This window comes from Paralichthys olivaceus, chromosome 14, assembly GCF_024713975.1.
Source record: "Paralichthys olivaceus isolate ysfri-2021 chromosome 14, ASM2471397v2, whole genome shotgun sequence".
Lineage (NCBI taxonomy): Eukaryota > Metazoa > Chordata > Actinopteri > Pleuronectiformes > Paralichthyidae > Paralichthys > Paralichthys olivaceus.
The window spans coordinates 10676832-10695056 of NC_091106.1; the positions used below are offsets into that span (position 1 = coordinate 10676832).

The 18225-nt window shown below is 39.4% G+C and overlaps 1 protein-coding gene across 32 annotated transcripts in view; it reads right to left on the reverse strand.

Annotated features, from left to right (window-relative positions):
• Nucleotides 1-6112: 6112 nt before the first annotated feature.
• Nucleotides 6113-18225, reverse strand: part of LOC109630696 (neurexin-1a) — a 245071-nt gene continuing 232958 nt past the window's right edge. For all 32 annotated transcript variants that reach the window (XM_069538551.1, XM_069538526.1, XM_069538536.1 and 29 more), the window contains one exon: nt 6113-7989. In XM_069538551.1, coding sequence (XP_069394652.1) covers nt 7685-7989 — 305 coding nt within the window. In that variant the 3' untranslated portion in view covers nt 6113-7684. The remainder of the gene's footprint in view (nt 7990-18225) is intronic.

An 18225-nucleotide genomic window follows, 5' to 3' on the forward strand; every position in this document is an offset into this window, starting at 1 on the left:
CAAAACCTACTTTCACAAAATGGCTTTTACATAATTGATTTCAGCTGCCTGCAACAATATGTCTTTACTTATCTTCTGCTAGTATTTTTTAAATTTGTTGAGTTTTAATTATGTGCGATTATTCTATCTGTTATTTTGACTCTTTCTTTTTAATGTTTTAATTTTTTTGCGATCAATTGAGCACTCACAGCAATATCACAAGGTAGTAAAAATAGTGGGCCCCAAAAAACATATATATGGAACTGGCAATGCAGGGAATTCAAATAAATCCTGAAATTATTTTGTAATTAGATTTAAATGAACAGGTGGATTTTCAGCATGCATATTACATATTGTGTGCACCAGCACCAAAACCTTTTTCCATTTTGGAACAGAAAAGCATTACAGTCGGTTAGGAGGATGTTTGTGGTTAGGCAGCTTGACTAAATGGCTGCTTACTGCCTATTGTGTTTAGATTGCAAGATGAATGCGCCTCTGTAATCTTGTAAGACTAAACATTTTTGCCGCATGGAGCCCGATTAATTTTCATTTGATTCAGAACATTAATATTAAATGATTGTTTTAGATCCGTACGTAATTATATCTACTTTAAGTTGGTCAGTAAAAGTAGGTTCTATTAGGCAATGTCGATTCATAGCAGACCAGCATGGGGCTTCTAAACAAATACCAAATAAATGAATTGAAAACTGATGTAGTCGGGTGTGCTGCTGTGAAATAGAATCCACAAGACGTGTCTCAAGTTCGGGGAGAGGGCATGAAAATGGGAAAATGGATGATTATAGAGAAGGCAAATTACATTAGTGTGTCGAATTAAAGGGACGTCTGGTATATCCAGCTGAGATAGAAGCAAAGAGCATGAGTGAGAGTGGGGAAATGGCACTAGATGAATGCAAAAGACAGGGACAAAGACATTGTGTGTGAGCGTGAGCGATGCAGGGGAGGGAGGATGAGAGAAAAAGGATAAACACGTTGCTAAAAATACCACACCACCCATGAGTTTTTGCTTCTACTGGCATAGACGATGTTTGCTGAAATAAAGCTGTGTGAGCTTGTTATTGTTATTTCATTATTCCCTGAATTTCGTGTACAGCATCTACAGTGTATCCCAGGAGGGGAAGGGAAAATAGTTCACAATCGACCCACTGCGAGCAAATTAAAGAAAAGAACATTAAGATTATGCCATTGAACATCTGGAATGGAGTTGAAGTGTAAAAAACTGTGTGGGTCCACTTTCTGAAAACGTTTAAACTGTATGGACGAACATCAAGTGAAGAGAATGAGGAATTGTTGGATTGAGGAGGGTGCAAATACACATGTTCCGTAAAAGTGAAGAAAATATACAGTACACACTATTCAATTCAGTGAGAAGTCTTGGAGTGGAACAGTCCCCCAGCCTGAAATTGCTCTACAAAAAAGAAACCATTACAGATAAAAATCTTCAGGCCCTCAACATATTATCTAACATTCCTTCTTGCTTGTGGATCCCAGAGATCGGACATTTATTAAGCGTGATCTGCTCGACCATGAAACACTCTGAATAACAGATACAAGTTCTTAAAAATATACTAAATATTACACAGGAGGGACATTGCGTGTGTATTTTTAGTGGATAGATTTGTTGAGACAAGTGAATATATTTAATTCAATGTAATTTACAGGACGTTATACACACAGGGTGGCAAACAAAGAGAACATAATTTTCTTTATCCCCTGCTGTCAGATGTTTTATTCATTTCAAGTGGGCAACTGTTCACTCCATTATTTCATCTTATATTCATACAGTGTTAAAATATTAACGTGTGTTAAGAAAACAATGATTCTAAGATTACCTCAACAAAACAAAAAGTTTTAAATGGTATAAAGACGTGTTTACATATTCTTTTTACATACTCTATCTATTAAGACCAACCATGCGCTAATCCATCCAACAGTTGGGATATTTCAGTCCAGATCAAGTTGGTGAAACAACCAATGCACCAAATACCTTTGCCATCCCTTCAGCCTGGTTATCTGAACAATTCAAGATGCCAACATTGTGGTCCCTCTTAAAAAAGGTCATATTTGCACTCCAGATTAAAAGGATGCGTAAAACTCAGTAACACGAATATATGGCAAAGTGAGACAGTTCCACTTTACCACTGATGCCCTGCAGCAAAGGAAAAGCCAACTGCACCATGTTGCCTGTTTATATCCCCACTGACATCACAGAGAAAATACTAAACATGCACACGCAGCACAACTGAGGCAGGGTGAGAAGAGACAATATTATTGCTTTACTGTCTCAATCCAGTAACACTGAGAGGGCAGGAAGGAAACCTGAGAGTGGGAGGGCAGTGGTGAGACAGTGCACGACATCTTAAAAATTGAGTGAACGAGTGAACGTACCCTGACTCACACCATGAGGGCCGAACCAAAATGAGACGGCTGGTCTACAGAGGATTTACACGATCAGCGTCACCAGCTCGTCCTGCCCTTATTGCTGTTGCACAGCAACAGAACTGGCGTTGGACACAACCAGAAAATTGTAATGCCTCTTGTTTGTTTGTTTTTAAACATGTGTACCATTAGCTGGTCAGTTGAGTTGAAGCCTAATACTTAAGCATTGAGCGTGTCATCACTTGCCAACCCATTAACTCTTTGAATGAATCCTGGGATACATTGGATCGGGACAGATTCAGGCATTGGAGCGTTTCCTGGCGATGGTCAAGATGCATTTGTCCGTCACATTTGAAGGAGCCTTCGAAATGCAACAGCCTAATCAGACCTCTGTGACACAGACAGTCTTCAGGTGCAGCCTCTGAAGGATAAGGTACCTGCATATGGTATTCAAGTAGTTAAATGTGCCAGTGACAAATCTTTACTCAGCTACACAATCGGCTCTTGGTAACAAGAACTTACAAGAGGCAGGTCGAAAGGCTCTGCAGCCTTTTCCAGTACAAAACCTCTTTACACGCATTGAGCCGAGGAGGGCTCTGACATCGATTAGCAGGGACCAAAATATCACCATCCTGCTGCTGGATAAAGGAGGATGTGCTGTTGTGCTCAACAAAGAAGTCTGTACTCAAACTCCTTCAGCAATACGTGAATCAGTGTACTACACCACAAAATCAAAGAAATCATGGAGGAGAACACTGATGCTTACACTTCTCTACCTGGAACACAGAGTCCTATCAAGCATGATCACATATAAAGCATGGACATGTAAACAGCTGAGGAAAAAAGCTTAAAAAAAAATCTCACTCAGAGTAGCAGAATGGATCAGATAATTGCCCCTCTCAACTTTTCCTGAGTACAAGGCTGCTTTTAACGGAGAGGAACACTGTGGGGTCATCAGCGTGTACAATTGACAACAACGCTACATACAGGAAAGTGGAGCAGTGTTTAGTTATGATGCTGCATGTGGAGGTCAAGATAAAAATTCATAGAAAAGATAGTCAGGGCAGCACAACATGAAAACCTTCGAAATTTCATGTTTGGCAAGGAAAACAGAATTCTTGTTTTTTTTTATACAAAGAAACATGTCTGAAAGACAAATTCTTTGAAAGAGGACTGATGCTGCTGTAGGTACAAAATGTGAAAACTGGAACAACTGCCCTTGAACGCTGAGAGAGGAGACCGCGGTTGGTCTGTGGTACAACCTATCACCTACTTAGACTGCTGTCCTGACATCTTTTCCCATGTGACATCACAGCAACTCTCGAACTGTTAAACCTGAGTGCGACCTCAGTGACTCTCATGTGACATCAAGGAATGGATGACCTAATGCACAGAGGTGAAAATGACTCTGCATCAGTCAGCAGAACTCAGAAATCCTTCTCCATTAATGATGAATCTTCCATTTACTTAAATATTACTAGTAATACTTAACGCAGAAGAACTCCTGTGAGTCTGATCGAATCTGAGACTAAATGGGGTTTGCATTATATTTTAAACAGTATGGAAGGACCACGAGAATATTGCATGAATCATACACATACACATGCTTACCTCATGTGCTTTGATTTTAAACAGAATACATTTTTTTTGTCAAATTTAAAACTGGAAGGTCCACGATTCATGCTTTACCATTGGGGCATAGACTGTATATAAAGACGAACAACACGACAGCCCACGAAACTGAAGCCACTCATCTTGATCACCCCTGGTGGCAAGCTGCATATAGGTCTTGTATCATGCCTCCTCCATGTTAGGGACATGGACCAGGCTAAGATATGAAAGAACAGGTTAAGTACATTTTTCTTAAAGATTTTTTCTGTCATTTAAAGATAGTTTTTATCACTCTGATGATTCACAGGTGAGACTGACTCGCAACTTGTCAAGTGCACATATCGGTACCATAATGACGTTGAAGAAGGAAGATGGTGGCACCTGTAACCGGGACATAGCCTTGTTATTTGTAGAATGGGACAAATTGGAGACGTGTCGTTTGTCTTTAAATACAGTCGAAGCTTTACACATGTCATTAATAAGGTTATGTCAAGGCCAAGAGTACTTCTGACTGGCTTGAATAAGGTGAATGCAGGTGTACTTACGCACCAATCAAAATGTAATAACATTTTAATAAAACTATTTGACTGCAAACCTTTAAATAATTTATAGGCTAAATGAGGATCCTCTTTTAAGTTGTTTTAAAATGTCAGAGCTATTTTTTTTCATCTGGTTAAAGGCCAGTTTCGGTGAGCTTTCTAGATTGTGGTTCACCTTCTCACTTGTAGCCTTTGCAGCACCAGCATAGGTCAGTGCATTTTAACACAGTGTTATTTCTCTGTCAGACTGTAGCCTCATGTGTGATATTGTGTTAATGAGCGCCTATAGCCTGCAGAAGGGTTCTTGAGCTCAGCTAAGTGCAATAATGAATTTCCATATGGATGTCAGAAACATGTCACACAATACACGTTGTCACATTAGACAGCTGCTTGAGTAGCTGATAAAGAGCTGTGACACTCAGGTAGATTCTCTTGAGGAACCATCTGTCTGCTTTAAGGGTTTAAGGCCAGCTGCGTAGTCTGTGAAACCTTTATACTTTTAATCTTGTTCATCTCCTCCACTATCTAAAAAGCACAGATGTAAAACTTAAGCTGAAGTATGCTGTAATAGACCCACAGTTCAAGCACCATCTTCCTCCATCTTTGTTTCTATTAGCACCAGTGTGGAGATGGGCTGTCTGTGCTGAGTGATGCTTCAGTGTCATGTACTCCATCCAGTCGTTAGTCAGACTAGATTTTTTTTGGGAGGGTAGATTTTCCAGTGAGAGGTTCAGAGATTGCAACTTCAATTTAAAGTCAAGTAATAGTTTAGTACTAAAAGTTAATTTAGCCAGACAGTGAGTACAGAAGTGTCTTATCTAAAGGGGCACACACAGTTTATCTAGAAATAAAAACTTACATGGTGCCTGCAGACCTGCCTGCAATTTGAAGTCAGTTTTGTATAAAAGCAATAAATGTAGAGCCTGCAAAGACCCTAAACATGTGCATAAATGAAGATCTTTTTAAATGTATGTAACAGCTCTTTAATCTCATTTTACTATGACCATATTGGTTAAGAAAATTAATATTTGCAAACGATGACGGAGTCACGACTCGACTACCAGCGACACTGTCAGTAACAGTTCCAACTCAATCGAAAAGATAACCCCCGCTCTTAATTTTCACCTCTCATTTGTAGTATTTCTATAAATAAGCAACCCACTGCAGAGATGACTGCTTTAGTATCTACTTTGTGTTCACACCGGCACGCTCATCCCCAGTGTAGGTGAATGGTCACGTGATATATGTTTTCGGGTGCATTACCATGGAGAGAGATTATTACTGATGCAGAGCTAAAATGCTCAGGGATGGAGATCTTTTCAAAACAAAATGTGCTAGTATGGAAAAAAAATTGAAATTTAATGAAAAGGGAGTCGGAATGAGGACAAATGAAAATCATAAAACCTGAGCATGTTGCTCTTATACATTTTTTCAGTAGACTGGTTTAAGTTCACTTAAGCAATATTTTATTAATTTGATTTTCAAAACTATTTTTTTTTTATAAGTATTTTTACGCGGATTACAAGAAAGTTAGCGGTACAATTGAACATAAAAGCCAGAGGAAATGAAAGAGGAGCAAACAAAGAGAATTTATAATCATCATTTATAGTTCAAGGTCATGTTCCTCGTAGTCATTCAAAGTACAGGTCTCTGGAAAGCAGAACTGACGGACAGAATGACAGAACAAACACAGAACAGCTGAAATGGAGACAGACTGGAGCTCCCTCCTCTGGTTTCGCATCAGCCCAAGCACACATCGGACAATCTCATAATACCACTTGGAAACACACACAGCAAGTTAATTTATATTAATCATTGTCATCATCCATCATCATCACTCATATTCTCGGTCTTCATTCTCACTCATGTAAGTCAGGATTGAGGAGGAAGGCAGTGATTCAACCGGAATCTTTAATAGATCCACATAAGTCGTCATGTCACGCCTTTTGCAGTTTTTGGGGAACGGTTTCGGCTACTACTGGTCCGGGATCGTCTGGTTGGCATTTGTATAAAAAACTATATAGGAACACATGTAAAAACAAGGGGAAATCAAATTATTATTATTATTCAACTGAGAAAAAAAAATGCAGATGTCTTCATAAAATCTTCTATGACTAGCAACACTTAATAACACTTATGTCTTCTTTTTGTCCTTTTTCTTTTTTTATTCCAAAATGGTAGAGGAGCAGTTATAGTTTGCATCGTCTATACAACAGGCTATAAAACACCACTTTGTCACAGTCCAGAAAGCACATATAGATGTGGTTGTACTGTATATAAACATATGTACTGTAATAAGATAATTTTGCGTGCATGGCTCCCGAGTGATCGCTTTTTCAGACGCCCCCAGCACTCGGAGGAAACGTTCCCCTTTGAGTTCACATGACGTGAAGACGAAGGCCTCCAGATTTCTTACTGGCACAATGGACATATTCTTCTTTTAAATTGTAGTCTTTCCAGAGAAACTGCCCCCCACAATCACAGTCGTGCTGCGGCAGCTCAGTCAGTCAGGTGTCAAGTCTTCGCTGGCCGTCACCTCCTGTTCGTTGAGTACTTTGCCTGATTCCACGGGCGTCCATCAGGTAATTTTTTTTTTTTGTCCAAGTTCACGGTTGTCACCAGATTTTTTTTTCTCTTCCACCCACATTAAATATTTGGCGCGTTTATGTATGTATTCATTTATGCTTTGTGTCATTTTCTCTCATAGAAAAAGTCTCAACAACACAAACACAGGCAATGTAAATGACAACATTGAGTTTGAAATGCTGAACCTGTCTCGTCACACGTGCATCTCTGCCTCCTTGTTTACCCAAAACAAGGAAGTTAGATCACATGTTCCTGGCCAAGGAAACGAGTCACAGGTGGATTAATGTTGTTTGGTTGGTTGACATGTTAGATATGTGTTCAGTTCTTTTTCAACTGGTTGCCAGAGCCATTTTTCCATCTTTCTCTTTCTGGACTGTATATGTTTTCTATCTCCAGTGCTTAAGAGTCTTTATTTTTTCATTTTTCATATTTACTTTTCAGAGCATCGTCTTTTAGGAAAAATGACTAAATAATGTTCATCTTTGTTATTATACTGTACACATGTTGATGTCCTGATTTGTCTTTTTGATAAACGCTTTAATTTGGTCTGGCAAAGACCAAAGTTTCGAAAATCACACGTAATACTCCTTGTCCTTGTTCTTCTTATTCTTCCCCGAGGTCTTTGCAGTGTTGACTGGTTTCTCTTTGACTACGGTGCCGTTGGACTGCGCTGAGTTACTGATGTAGTTGCGACTCTCGTCTACGTGGTACGAGCCTTCATCTCTGTTTCTGTATTTATACATGGCGTAGAGCAGGATGAGAATGCACAGTGCTGCTGCCGCCACAATGCCGACCACCATCCCCGTCGTGCTGCTGGACTCCCTGAAGACCTCCGATGTGCCTGGGTAAGTCTTCGGCGCAGAACCAGTGGGATTGGCTGCAAGAGAGATAGAGATGTGATCAGCGCAAATGTACTACACCCACCATTTTCTACATTTTGTCATTATAAGTATAACTAGATTTATGGTAGTGAGTAAATGCATGTGTGGATCAATATCACAGTTTAAAACTGAATGATAGTTCAGACATCATCCCTGAAGCCTGTAGAAGCAAAAAAAAAAGATGTTGAATGACAGGATTTGATTTGCTGCTTCATAGAAACACATTGATGAGGACACACAAAAACTAACAATGTCTAACATTAATGATCATATGAATTTGCACACACAAGTGAGGATGAGAGGGTCCGAGTCAAATTCTATCTGACTAACTTAAATGAATGTACAAAAAGTGGTAAATCTTAGCCCATTAAATGTCAGCTAAAACTGTCAAACTTACTCTGAGTCAAATAAGGCACAAAAACCAAATGGGGGATTTTCTTTTAAATCTTTTGAAGATTGTACTTTGTATCTTTTAACAGTCACAAAGTGAGATTTAAGTGAAAATGCCAAATAGTCAATCCGATGAAACTGAAGTATCATTGGGATTTTCAATAAATGTTCCTTTTTAGAGTTTGCCATAAGTACATGTCATTATACCTGTCTAATCTACTGCCTATCATTATTACAACTTTTGCGTAACACTGTCCCGATGATACTAATTGAAGTGTATTGTTCATATTCTGGAGATGAGGTGCTAAAGGATAAAGAGATTTGCTGAAGCTCACGAGAAGACAGTTCACTGCTCATTGCATGTTTTACAGTCATGAATGAACACGCCACGTTTACGACATTCGCTATAAACTCAAGTGTCTGTGAAAATAAATCTTTCAGGGAGAGACAGTTCTTCAATTGACTCAGCAGATTTTGCCAAAGGCTGTCCCCACTTCTGTGCTAAAATGGTGCCATTCAACGGAGCATATTCTGGAAACACATCAGCCCCCCTGATATTATTCAGTCCTCCTGGCACATCGCTCTGTGTTTTTGTAGGAGTCATCATTTCTGCTTAAGCTCTCTTTGTTGCTTTTGAGAAATCCAAACACGCAACGGTAACATTTGGAAATGAAAGCACTCTGGTTCCACCGGATTGGGGCACAGAATACTGGAGGGATTTACAGCTTGGTTCAGATCACAGTAACATTGACGTGTTTGTGCTTTGATTTGCATTTTTACGCTGGACAAACGAACAGTAACAACAGAAACTGTGCTGAGATCTAGTTCTGAAATAGTTTCTCTTTGTTGACTGGACAGTTACGTTAAACACATTGAACAAGATTTGCAGTATTTCACTTTGCTGCTGCTACAGAGTCAACGCCCTTGTTATTCCCTGACCTCAGGCGGCGTCTAGCTTAGTCTGGGAATTTTGTTGTTTACATGTTTATTGCTCCTGGAGGCTTGTAGGCTGCTATATTTTGATGCTATTAATTTTAAAGATCCTACTTTGAAGATCATATGCTGCATGTGTTGCATGATAAATTGGGAAAGTGTATTAGCATGCTATATGCTATATTAGCTGACTATAATTCTATTAACTTTACTTAGCTAAAAAACACAAACTGCTCATTCAAGAATATACTGGATACTAGTGATGTCTTTCAGGTGTAACATTCACTTCCTACTGTGTTCCTACATTAGAGCATGTAAACTTTTCAAGTAATAACACAAATTTAAATTATGAACCTGAATATGTGCATAATACACCTCCTTTAATGTAGATACTGTATTTATTTGAAAATGTTTTAATTTGTTATGGTTCATTGTGGTAATTTATTGTATGGCAGCAGTACATTTTGTCATTCTCAGACTGAGGCTTGAAGTATAAGGCCTTTGAGATTAAAAGGAAATACTGGTGGAAAATAAGGTTACAGAAGCAGGCTACATTAAATTCTGTGAGGATATTAAGAGATTGATTATCTTTAAATTCTAGTTTCCTTTCTCTAGCTCTTACAGTGGGGTCATGGAGCTACAGCACTCAGTATTCAGTACAACATTAAAGCTTTTATGAACCATCAGTTTAAGTGACATTCACCGGGCAATGGTATGCTCCCCAGCACACAGAGAGCCGCACATTATATATTGAAACATAGGGCTGAGACATGGCTATATGAGCAAATTAACAGGCCTAATGGCATATACATTAACAGTTAGTGCAATATGCATATGAAAATTCATGTGAACAAGTCATGAGTCCTCGGCATCATATGATTTTACACTCACAATGACAGGTATCATTATTTTTATATTTCAATAAAATGGGTAATTCATATTTATTGAACCTGTCCCATTTTGCTGCCCCACTTTTTCGCCCTTCTGTTTTTTCAGCACAGTTTGGATTTTAGAAAATAATTGCATTCTTCAACTTTGATATTGAAGCAGTTTAAAAAAAAAAGAAGAAATTTCTCTCTAAACCAGAAACCACGACATTGTCTCTTCATTATTAAATTCTTTTGATCTTGGTCAGTCGGAGTAACATTTCCACACGAGTAACTCTCTTTCTGGGCTAGAACCCTCTATCTCACATCAAAAGGAAAAGACATGAAAAACAAAATTTTGCTGCTATTGAAGTCTGTCATAATCACCTTGTCTTATCTTGTCACATTCTTTTTTCACGACGGACTAACTTCTGTGAGCATGAGCGAAGAGTGGGGTTCTTGTTGGCATTCTAGGAAAAGGCTGTTTCTTCCTGATCCATGAAGGATGGGCAGAATAAAGATGATGCAGCAGATCCCATTCTAAACTATACTTACTTGTCAAACAAGAACTAAATACATGGGTGTGGTTCTCTGAGATTTTTGAGTGAAGGTGTGCCTGTGCTTAACAAAGAATATTAACTAGATATTGTGTGAATCGTTCTGCATATTCTTTCTAATTTATTGTGAATCACATATACAGAAACTTTTTGAGACAGTTCACCATTTTGTTATAGTTGTTAATTGCAATTTCTAGGCATTCATTTGCCTCCATTGATGGAATAGGATCAAATTAAAGGGAAATTCTGGTATTTTGCAACTTGAGCCATGTGTTTATAAATGTGGCTGTGTACATGAATGGCACTTACGAAAGCTTTCAGGATGTGTCCAATAGCTCGCCACAACAGCAGCCACAACATGAAGGCGGTGGCTATAATGTCAAACACTTTTTGGACTGTTGCCATTGCCCCTTTAGCCACTGTCGCTATGTCATGGCTCTGCCGGCAAAAGTTTTTCTAAGTACCAATCGTTTAAACAGCCAGATTTATAAGTCTGTGTCCCAGATTGGAAAATACCAGAATGTCCTTTTAACTTCTGAATGTTACATCACATTTATTGCTTGGAAATGCAGAATGGAGATTCTGTACAGCTTCATAATCTGCAAAGACAATGCCTCTGTGACTAATCTGAATGCAGACCTGCTTTTTGCTGTAAACTCAAGTTTGAATAGTCTACAGTTTGATTTTCATGTCATATGAGAGTGAATATCATTGCCAGTTGATATCTGAAAATCTAAAACTGCATCGCATGCATTTAAAAAGTAAATGTGATATGTAGCTAAAATGTATTACCAAGCAGTTTGCAAACAATACAATAACCCCCCCCCCCCCCGCCCCCTTTACTTTTTTCTCAATAATATAGTTATCGTTATGATTGTACCCCAGTGTTTGCACAATACACAACTTTTTTAAATGAACTAATTCAAATACTCAGTAGAACTGAGCACATGCAGCACTTTTGGGAATCATTTCCACCAGTGAATGGTGCACATCAATCTGCCCACTTCATATTCTGAATGCTGTCCAAGTTGTTATACAGCCCTCCTTAGTTCTCTCTCCATTGTCATCTCTGTTGTCTCACTCAGTGTTTATGGTTTCAGAGATACAGCTCATTTTTGATTGCATTCATATCTCCTCTTGAGTGACAGCTTAATGTTCAGACAAACATCACTTTGCATGGCGTAATATTAGCTAATGACCCACACAGATGGCACAAATGTCTAGTTTGGCTAAATCTCGTTCATGGCAGACTAAAGGGCACAGGAAAGTGTAAACTGTAAAGTTGTCTAAGCTGCCTGCCAGGAGAGGAGACGCCACGGCCACTCATTGACGTTTTCCACCATGGTTAGACTGATCAGTGGGCCGAGTGTGCTTCCAATGCCAGTAGACGTTCAAGGACAAGCGCAGAGTACCACAGGGGGATTGAGTGTGACTGAGTGTTGAAACAGATTAGCTCTGCTTGTGACAAGCCCACTTATCCTTGCGGACAGGTGTGAAGAATGCTCTTGCCTTGTAGGCTATTGGTTGACATGGCTTTTCCACAGCAAGCCGCTGCACATGCATTAACCATGAGTTTCTTTCATATTAGCTATCTATACTTTGTTCGGGGTCAAAAGTGTAGATAACATAACTGGTTGATGGAGGTAGGAGTTCTGTATGTGGCAGCTGAGGGTTGTTTATGAGACCTCGGCTGGCTCCTACAGCGAGGTGACAGAGTTGAAAGAGTTCTGGAGGCAGGTGGTCTCGGTCTGCTTTATCAGGGGTGAACCATGGTGCACTGTTCTTCCATCATTGATCTAACAAGTCAAGCTGTGATTTTATTTCCTCTTGCCTGCATCTGTTGATTGGCTCCCTATAGGCTCCATTCACACAGAGACTTAGGGAAACCCTTACACAAAGAGATTTTTTCTTTCATTACTGGATTAACACTGCAGTTAGGGTGGAGCTGACACAACCACGTTTAAAAAAAAAAAATCATTAGCATTCATCACAGCTCATCAGTTTGCATTGCGACTCAACACTGCCTATCAAGTAGCCACCTGATGGCAGGCAGGGTTGTTATGTAGCCTCTAAGTTTACCTGATGCACTTGATGATGTGGCCCATTTTCCACCCACAAGCCTGGCTGTGAAGCCCTGCCCCGCCCCACCCTCAAGTTGGTCTCCAGCAAAGTAATATGGCAGCAGGCACGAGGCTTCTGAGAAAGGCTCATACGATTTCATTAGCAGTCCATCACCTCAGAATGGAGGCACATAAACTGAGAGAGAAATAGCGCCTGAAACAAGTGTTTAAAATGATGGCTGCTCTTATGCGCTCTACTCGAGCGTACCCAACGGTAAAATTAGACGTGGGGGGAAAATGACCTTAAAGTGGCGACTGGCTTCACGGCAGCATAGCGGGGGTGCACTTGCGAGGCGATAGAGGTAAACTCAGGGGGGGTTAACTTTTGAAGGATTGCAGTTATGTGAAGGCTGCCAGAATAATTTCCTCATCTCCGACTCATCCCAGAGCGAGACTTAAATTACAGTATCACATCCAGACCATCGTAAAGTCCTTGCTGTTTCATTCACAAGGACAACAGTTAATATTTCGCTCATTTAGTCACAAATCATTTGCTTTCACCAGGAGAAATGCACATGATAAAAAACATGAACAAAGAGTTATAGATGATCTTATATGTGACCCTGACCCATACTGTAAATGTTAGTGAAGAAAATGAAATAGCCTGAGCACGAATTTCATTTCCCATTCAGAGAGGCAGTGAAGAGTGTAATGACATCACCACTGAGATTGGTTTGGCCTCAGTGTTCTGGTTACTCCAGGGTTCGACAGCATCTCTTCTCTTAATTCCACCTGACTCCAGTATGGATACACGAACGCCTCAGATATTAGCACTGGCGCAATGGAAGTTATCATAAGTAAAAAAATGTTTTAAAAAGCCTGCATGTGCAATGCCGGATGTGATTCCCTTTTATATTTGCCTGACTTCTTCTCTGCCACGGGCACCCGAGGAGAGGGATGGGATCAGAGATTCCACACTGTCAGGCGGGATTTGAATAAATGGTCCTCTTCAAAGACTATTTCTCCTCATTTGTCTCCAGCGAGAAGGTTCATTTGTTTGGTAATTTGAAACAGGGTGAGCAGGTTGACGGGGTCCATGGATGAAGTAGAGAAGGTGGTGTAACTTCAGGTGTGTGTGAGGCTTGTTTAGAGGTAATGGAGCAACCAAGACTACTTATTTAATGGACAGGGTTGACTTGACCTTTCATTAATTGGTAGTGGTAAAAGGTTGAGAGAGCTGTGCAGAGAACACGTTGACAATGTTTTTTGGCTGATTGATGCACCATGGCAACAGTTTCTTTCCCTTCATCTATCAGAAAAAAACGAAATTCCAAAAATTAAGTTAAGTCAATATGATAGCGATTAAAGAAGATTCTTAATAAGATCTCTGATAAACATGAAGTGCATCATGCATCTTTTGGAGCTGAAGGAGGTGTGGTGTTGCAATGCCTTTCCGAGCAACCCGGGCTTAGTCGACATGCTCAGTGACACATTGCTGTTATTCAGCCAGATTAGTGTTATACCATCTTCTCACTGCACATATCCACCCATAATCACAAGCTGTCTGAGCCATCACAGAGTTGGGGATCAGTCTGCAGACAGGTCACTGTATCAACTGCAGCTGGGCCAAAACCCTTATTAAATCCCTCTTCCCTCTTTAATTATCTGAGTGTCCTCAAGAAGTGATACAAGCCATCCTGTACTTGTGACATGCTGGCAGTGTGCGTGATGACAGCATGCATGTGTGAGTCTGAAGTGGCTCCGCTCGTGCTGATGGTGGATGATGAACAGAGAGCTGCGAGAGCATGAAACGAGGTCCAAGTGAGAATTATTAAAAGGTGGTGGATTAAGCCCAGTAAAAGGTACGGTGCAGATCAAACCTTTGCCCAGAGGGGTTCCACTAGAAGAGTCGAGATGAAAGAAGAGGGTATAGCTTACTCAGCTTGAACGCCACTAGTCTGGAGTTCCTCTCTTGATTAGATTGAGGAGTAAAGTTCCATGTTCCTCAGTAGTGTAATTTACAGAGTGACACAGCTCTATGAACACATGAATGCTGCAGGTAGATGAAGGCTGGCGTGATACATACTCTACGTGCATGTTGTATATACCATAATCAGGCAATGCTTAATATTTCATTTTGTAATAATAACAGTTATACCACATGGTAACCTAAATATATTGAACATCTTTGCACATTTCATGCATTACTACACTATATGATGTCATAATGACATGATTCCTACCATAAGATTATTATTATTTTTTGTATCTACATAAGCTTTAGGTCATGTCTATAATCCTTAATTGTTTGTATCATATCAATCGATGGGGAATCATTTTCTGACCAATATAAGCTATAGATTGTTTCTCGCATTATTTGAGGGATATCTTGGAAAATGTGTTTCTTGACCTTGATGCATTGGTTCCACAGGTTATTTATCTGGAGATACCCTCTAAAGTAATATCTCCACCAAGTTTGGTAAAAATATGTCCATGCATGTTATTTTTTACAAACAGAAATGCGTGAGAATCCTGCTTGTGCAGTGATGCCGACGTGCAGGGTAATTAGATCTTAGCTAGAGACAAACACTGTCATTTAATTGTTATTTGAACATGCACTTATCTGTTATTTTTATATCTCTGAATATGAAAAACATATTTTTTAGCACATTTGTTAATGCTCCTTGTCTTTGAAAAATATAGAACCTATTAAGAATTTGGTTTAAGAATATATAGCTTGTTGTATTATGTATTTTTTTAAACGCTCTTTTTTTCCTATAAATGGAGATTTAAAGAATTTCTTGTCCTCACAATAATAGCTGTCATTATGTAATATGATATTAAACAACACTTCACAGATATCTTTCTCATAGATGCCGGAGGGAAAAAAAATAAGCAAATTAGTAGATCTTTAAAAAGCAGTTAATTGGTTGATTGATTGATTGTTTGATTGAAGGTCAAATGTGTGTTGCTGGGTGATATTTCCAAGCCATACCTTACTTATAATTTTATCATAAGGGACCTTTGGTTGGGCGTTTTTTCTTTTCTTGGCAAAGTCTTTCACGCCCCACTTGATAAGACACATTGTGTTTGCATTAATGTCACACTCAGAAAATGTGTGGTAGAAAAATAAAAATAATTGAAAGTATAAATACGGCTGGCTCAGTAAAGAGAAAGACTGACAGTGAGTGTGAAATCCTGTTTCCTCTCAGAACACACTTCATTCAAAATAGGATGTAGAGAGAAGAATTGGACGGAATAATCCTCCCTGAAAGAGTTCAGAGAAACAAAAATGGCAAATTTCTTAAGATTGTCTGCAGAAGCTGGCAAAGTGTGTGGAGGCCACAGCGGAACGTTCCGCGTTATACGTTTGAAGGTCGTCTGCGTGTTTTGATGGACGTGAGCTCTGATCATATTTAGTGGGCATCTGGTCTTCAGGAGGGCTTTTCATTTGTTAAACCATCTCTTCTACAGCAGCGGTCTGTTGGCACGCAAGGTACATGCCACTGTGTTCAGCAAAGGAAGCAATGAACACACACAGAGCTCCAGCTGGGTATGATTGAATAACCTATTAAATGTGGGCAGTGACCTCTTAAGCCAGCACAGTGCTCTTGATGTTTCATTAATCTCGCAGCTACTTTCAAAACAATAATTTACTCCAAATTTTGTTTTTTTCCCCTCCTGGCTGAGTGCATTCCAGCCATTGCCATCGGGTTGAAGAGAGCATTCATTTGCCGTTTGATTTATTGGTTTACTCTATGTATTGTTTCCCCAGCCATAAATTAAATCTATTAAAACAAATGTCAAACACATTAGTAGCTGCTAATGTCACTGCGGAATGCTTGAGGATAGAAAAAGATGAGAGAGCGCGGAGAGAAGTGGAAACTAGAGATGATTAACCTTAACCTGCCTATGGGCGATCCACAGTGAAGGGCAACTGGAGCTGAGAATAACGGCAGTGCGAGATTATTTGTGAAATGTGGAAGGCTGCATTTATCAAAACTCTCAGTGAGGCTGCTGGTGTGGTGATAGTCCAGTATCTATTTTATTTCACTGCCTGTTACATTATTAAAGAAGGTGGAATGGTGGAATGGTGGAAGAGGTAAAGTTTGTTGTAAACATATAAAAGACAAACATCCGCCTGATGCATCCAATGTTATGTGGGGATATGTCACTCTGCTTTTGTGAACTCAGCTACAAACTAAACAACAAAACTTTAGAGGCTGAGATCAGAGAATTGCAAGTTTAAAGGAGATTTGCTGCAAAGAGCAAAAAACTCTCGCTTACGAACATTTTCTATCATATCAGCCTGTTTCCTACAGTTTATCATCAACAATCAGCAATAAGATGTATCTTAATTTGAGCATTAACGCAACACCTTTCCTCTCTTTAATTATTAGCAATACATTATTATCATTACTACTATTGATGAGTGATGCTATCATTAATAACTACACTAATCACTACATCTGTAAGTACCACTCATTTTATTTTCATCATAACAACCTGTCAAATATAAACAGTTAGACAACTGCTCCTGGTCTCTCTCTCTCTCTTCCCTCTCCCCCTTTCCACGCACCTCTCTCTCTCCTTGCTCGTTGTGGGAACAGTTGGGTTTCTTGATAATCACTCATCATCATTTAAAGTGAATTGAGATAATCTATGTTGTGTATATATATATTGCTATACAGATAAAACTGAACTGAACTGCAACTTTTACCTATAAATATTTAAACTAAAAGAACAGTTTGATATTGTGGGAAAATGTGTAAAATGTATATATATATATAGGAGGTATCCCAGCTAAAAGCATTATATATTTTTGAATATACTGTTAATACTCCAAGTACAGTACATTACATATTCATATTAAATTAACATGTATTATATAGGTTATTCCAACTGAAAGATACAATCTGATTAGCAGACTAGGATTTGGTCATATTTGAACAGCTGTGAAGGACTAAACTCAAGAACGCTCAGAGGAAAAAAAACTGAAGGTTGAGGGACAAAAGCAGTTGCGGGATGTAACCTTGAATATGGGTCGGCGTGCGGCAGCTGCCCTGCATCTACAGCCTGCATGACGCCCGTGAAATGAAGCAGGTAGGTTAAAGATATCCGTTCCATATGACCCCATGCGGATCCGCAACAACCCGTTCCATTAACTTTCACCACGCAAGCTGAGGTTGGCACTTGAAAATCAGCCCCAGCCAGCCTCTAGATGGAGTGTTCGCCAGGCAATTTTCACACAACCGAGACCACATCTATATTTTCACCAGCTGATTGGCCAACACTTCATACACAATCACACACATATATATATATATATATATATATATACGGAAATATGTATTTTTTGTGGAAAATGCTGCAGGACTGATTTAAGCTAAATGCATGCAGTATTACCTCTTTTATATCCAAGAGGT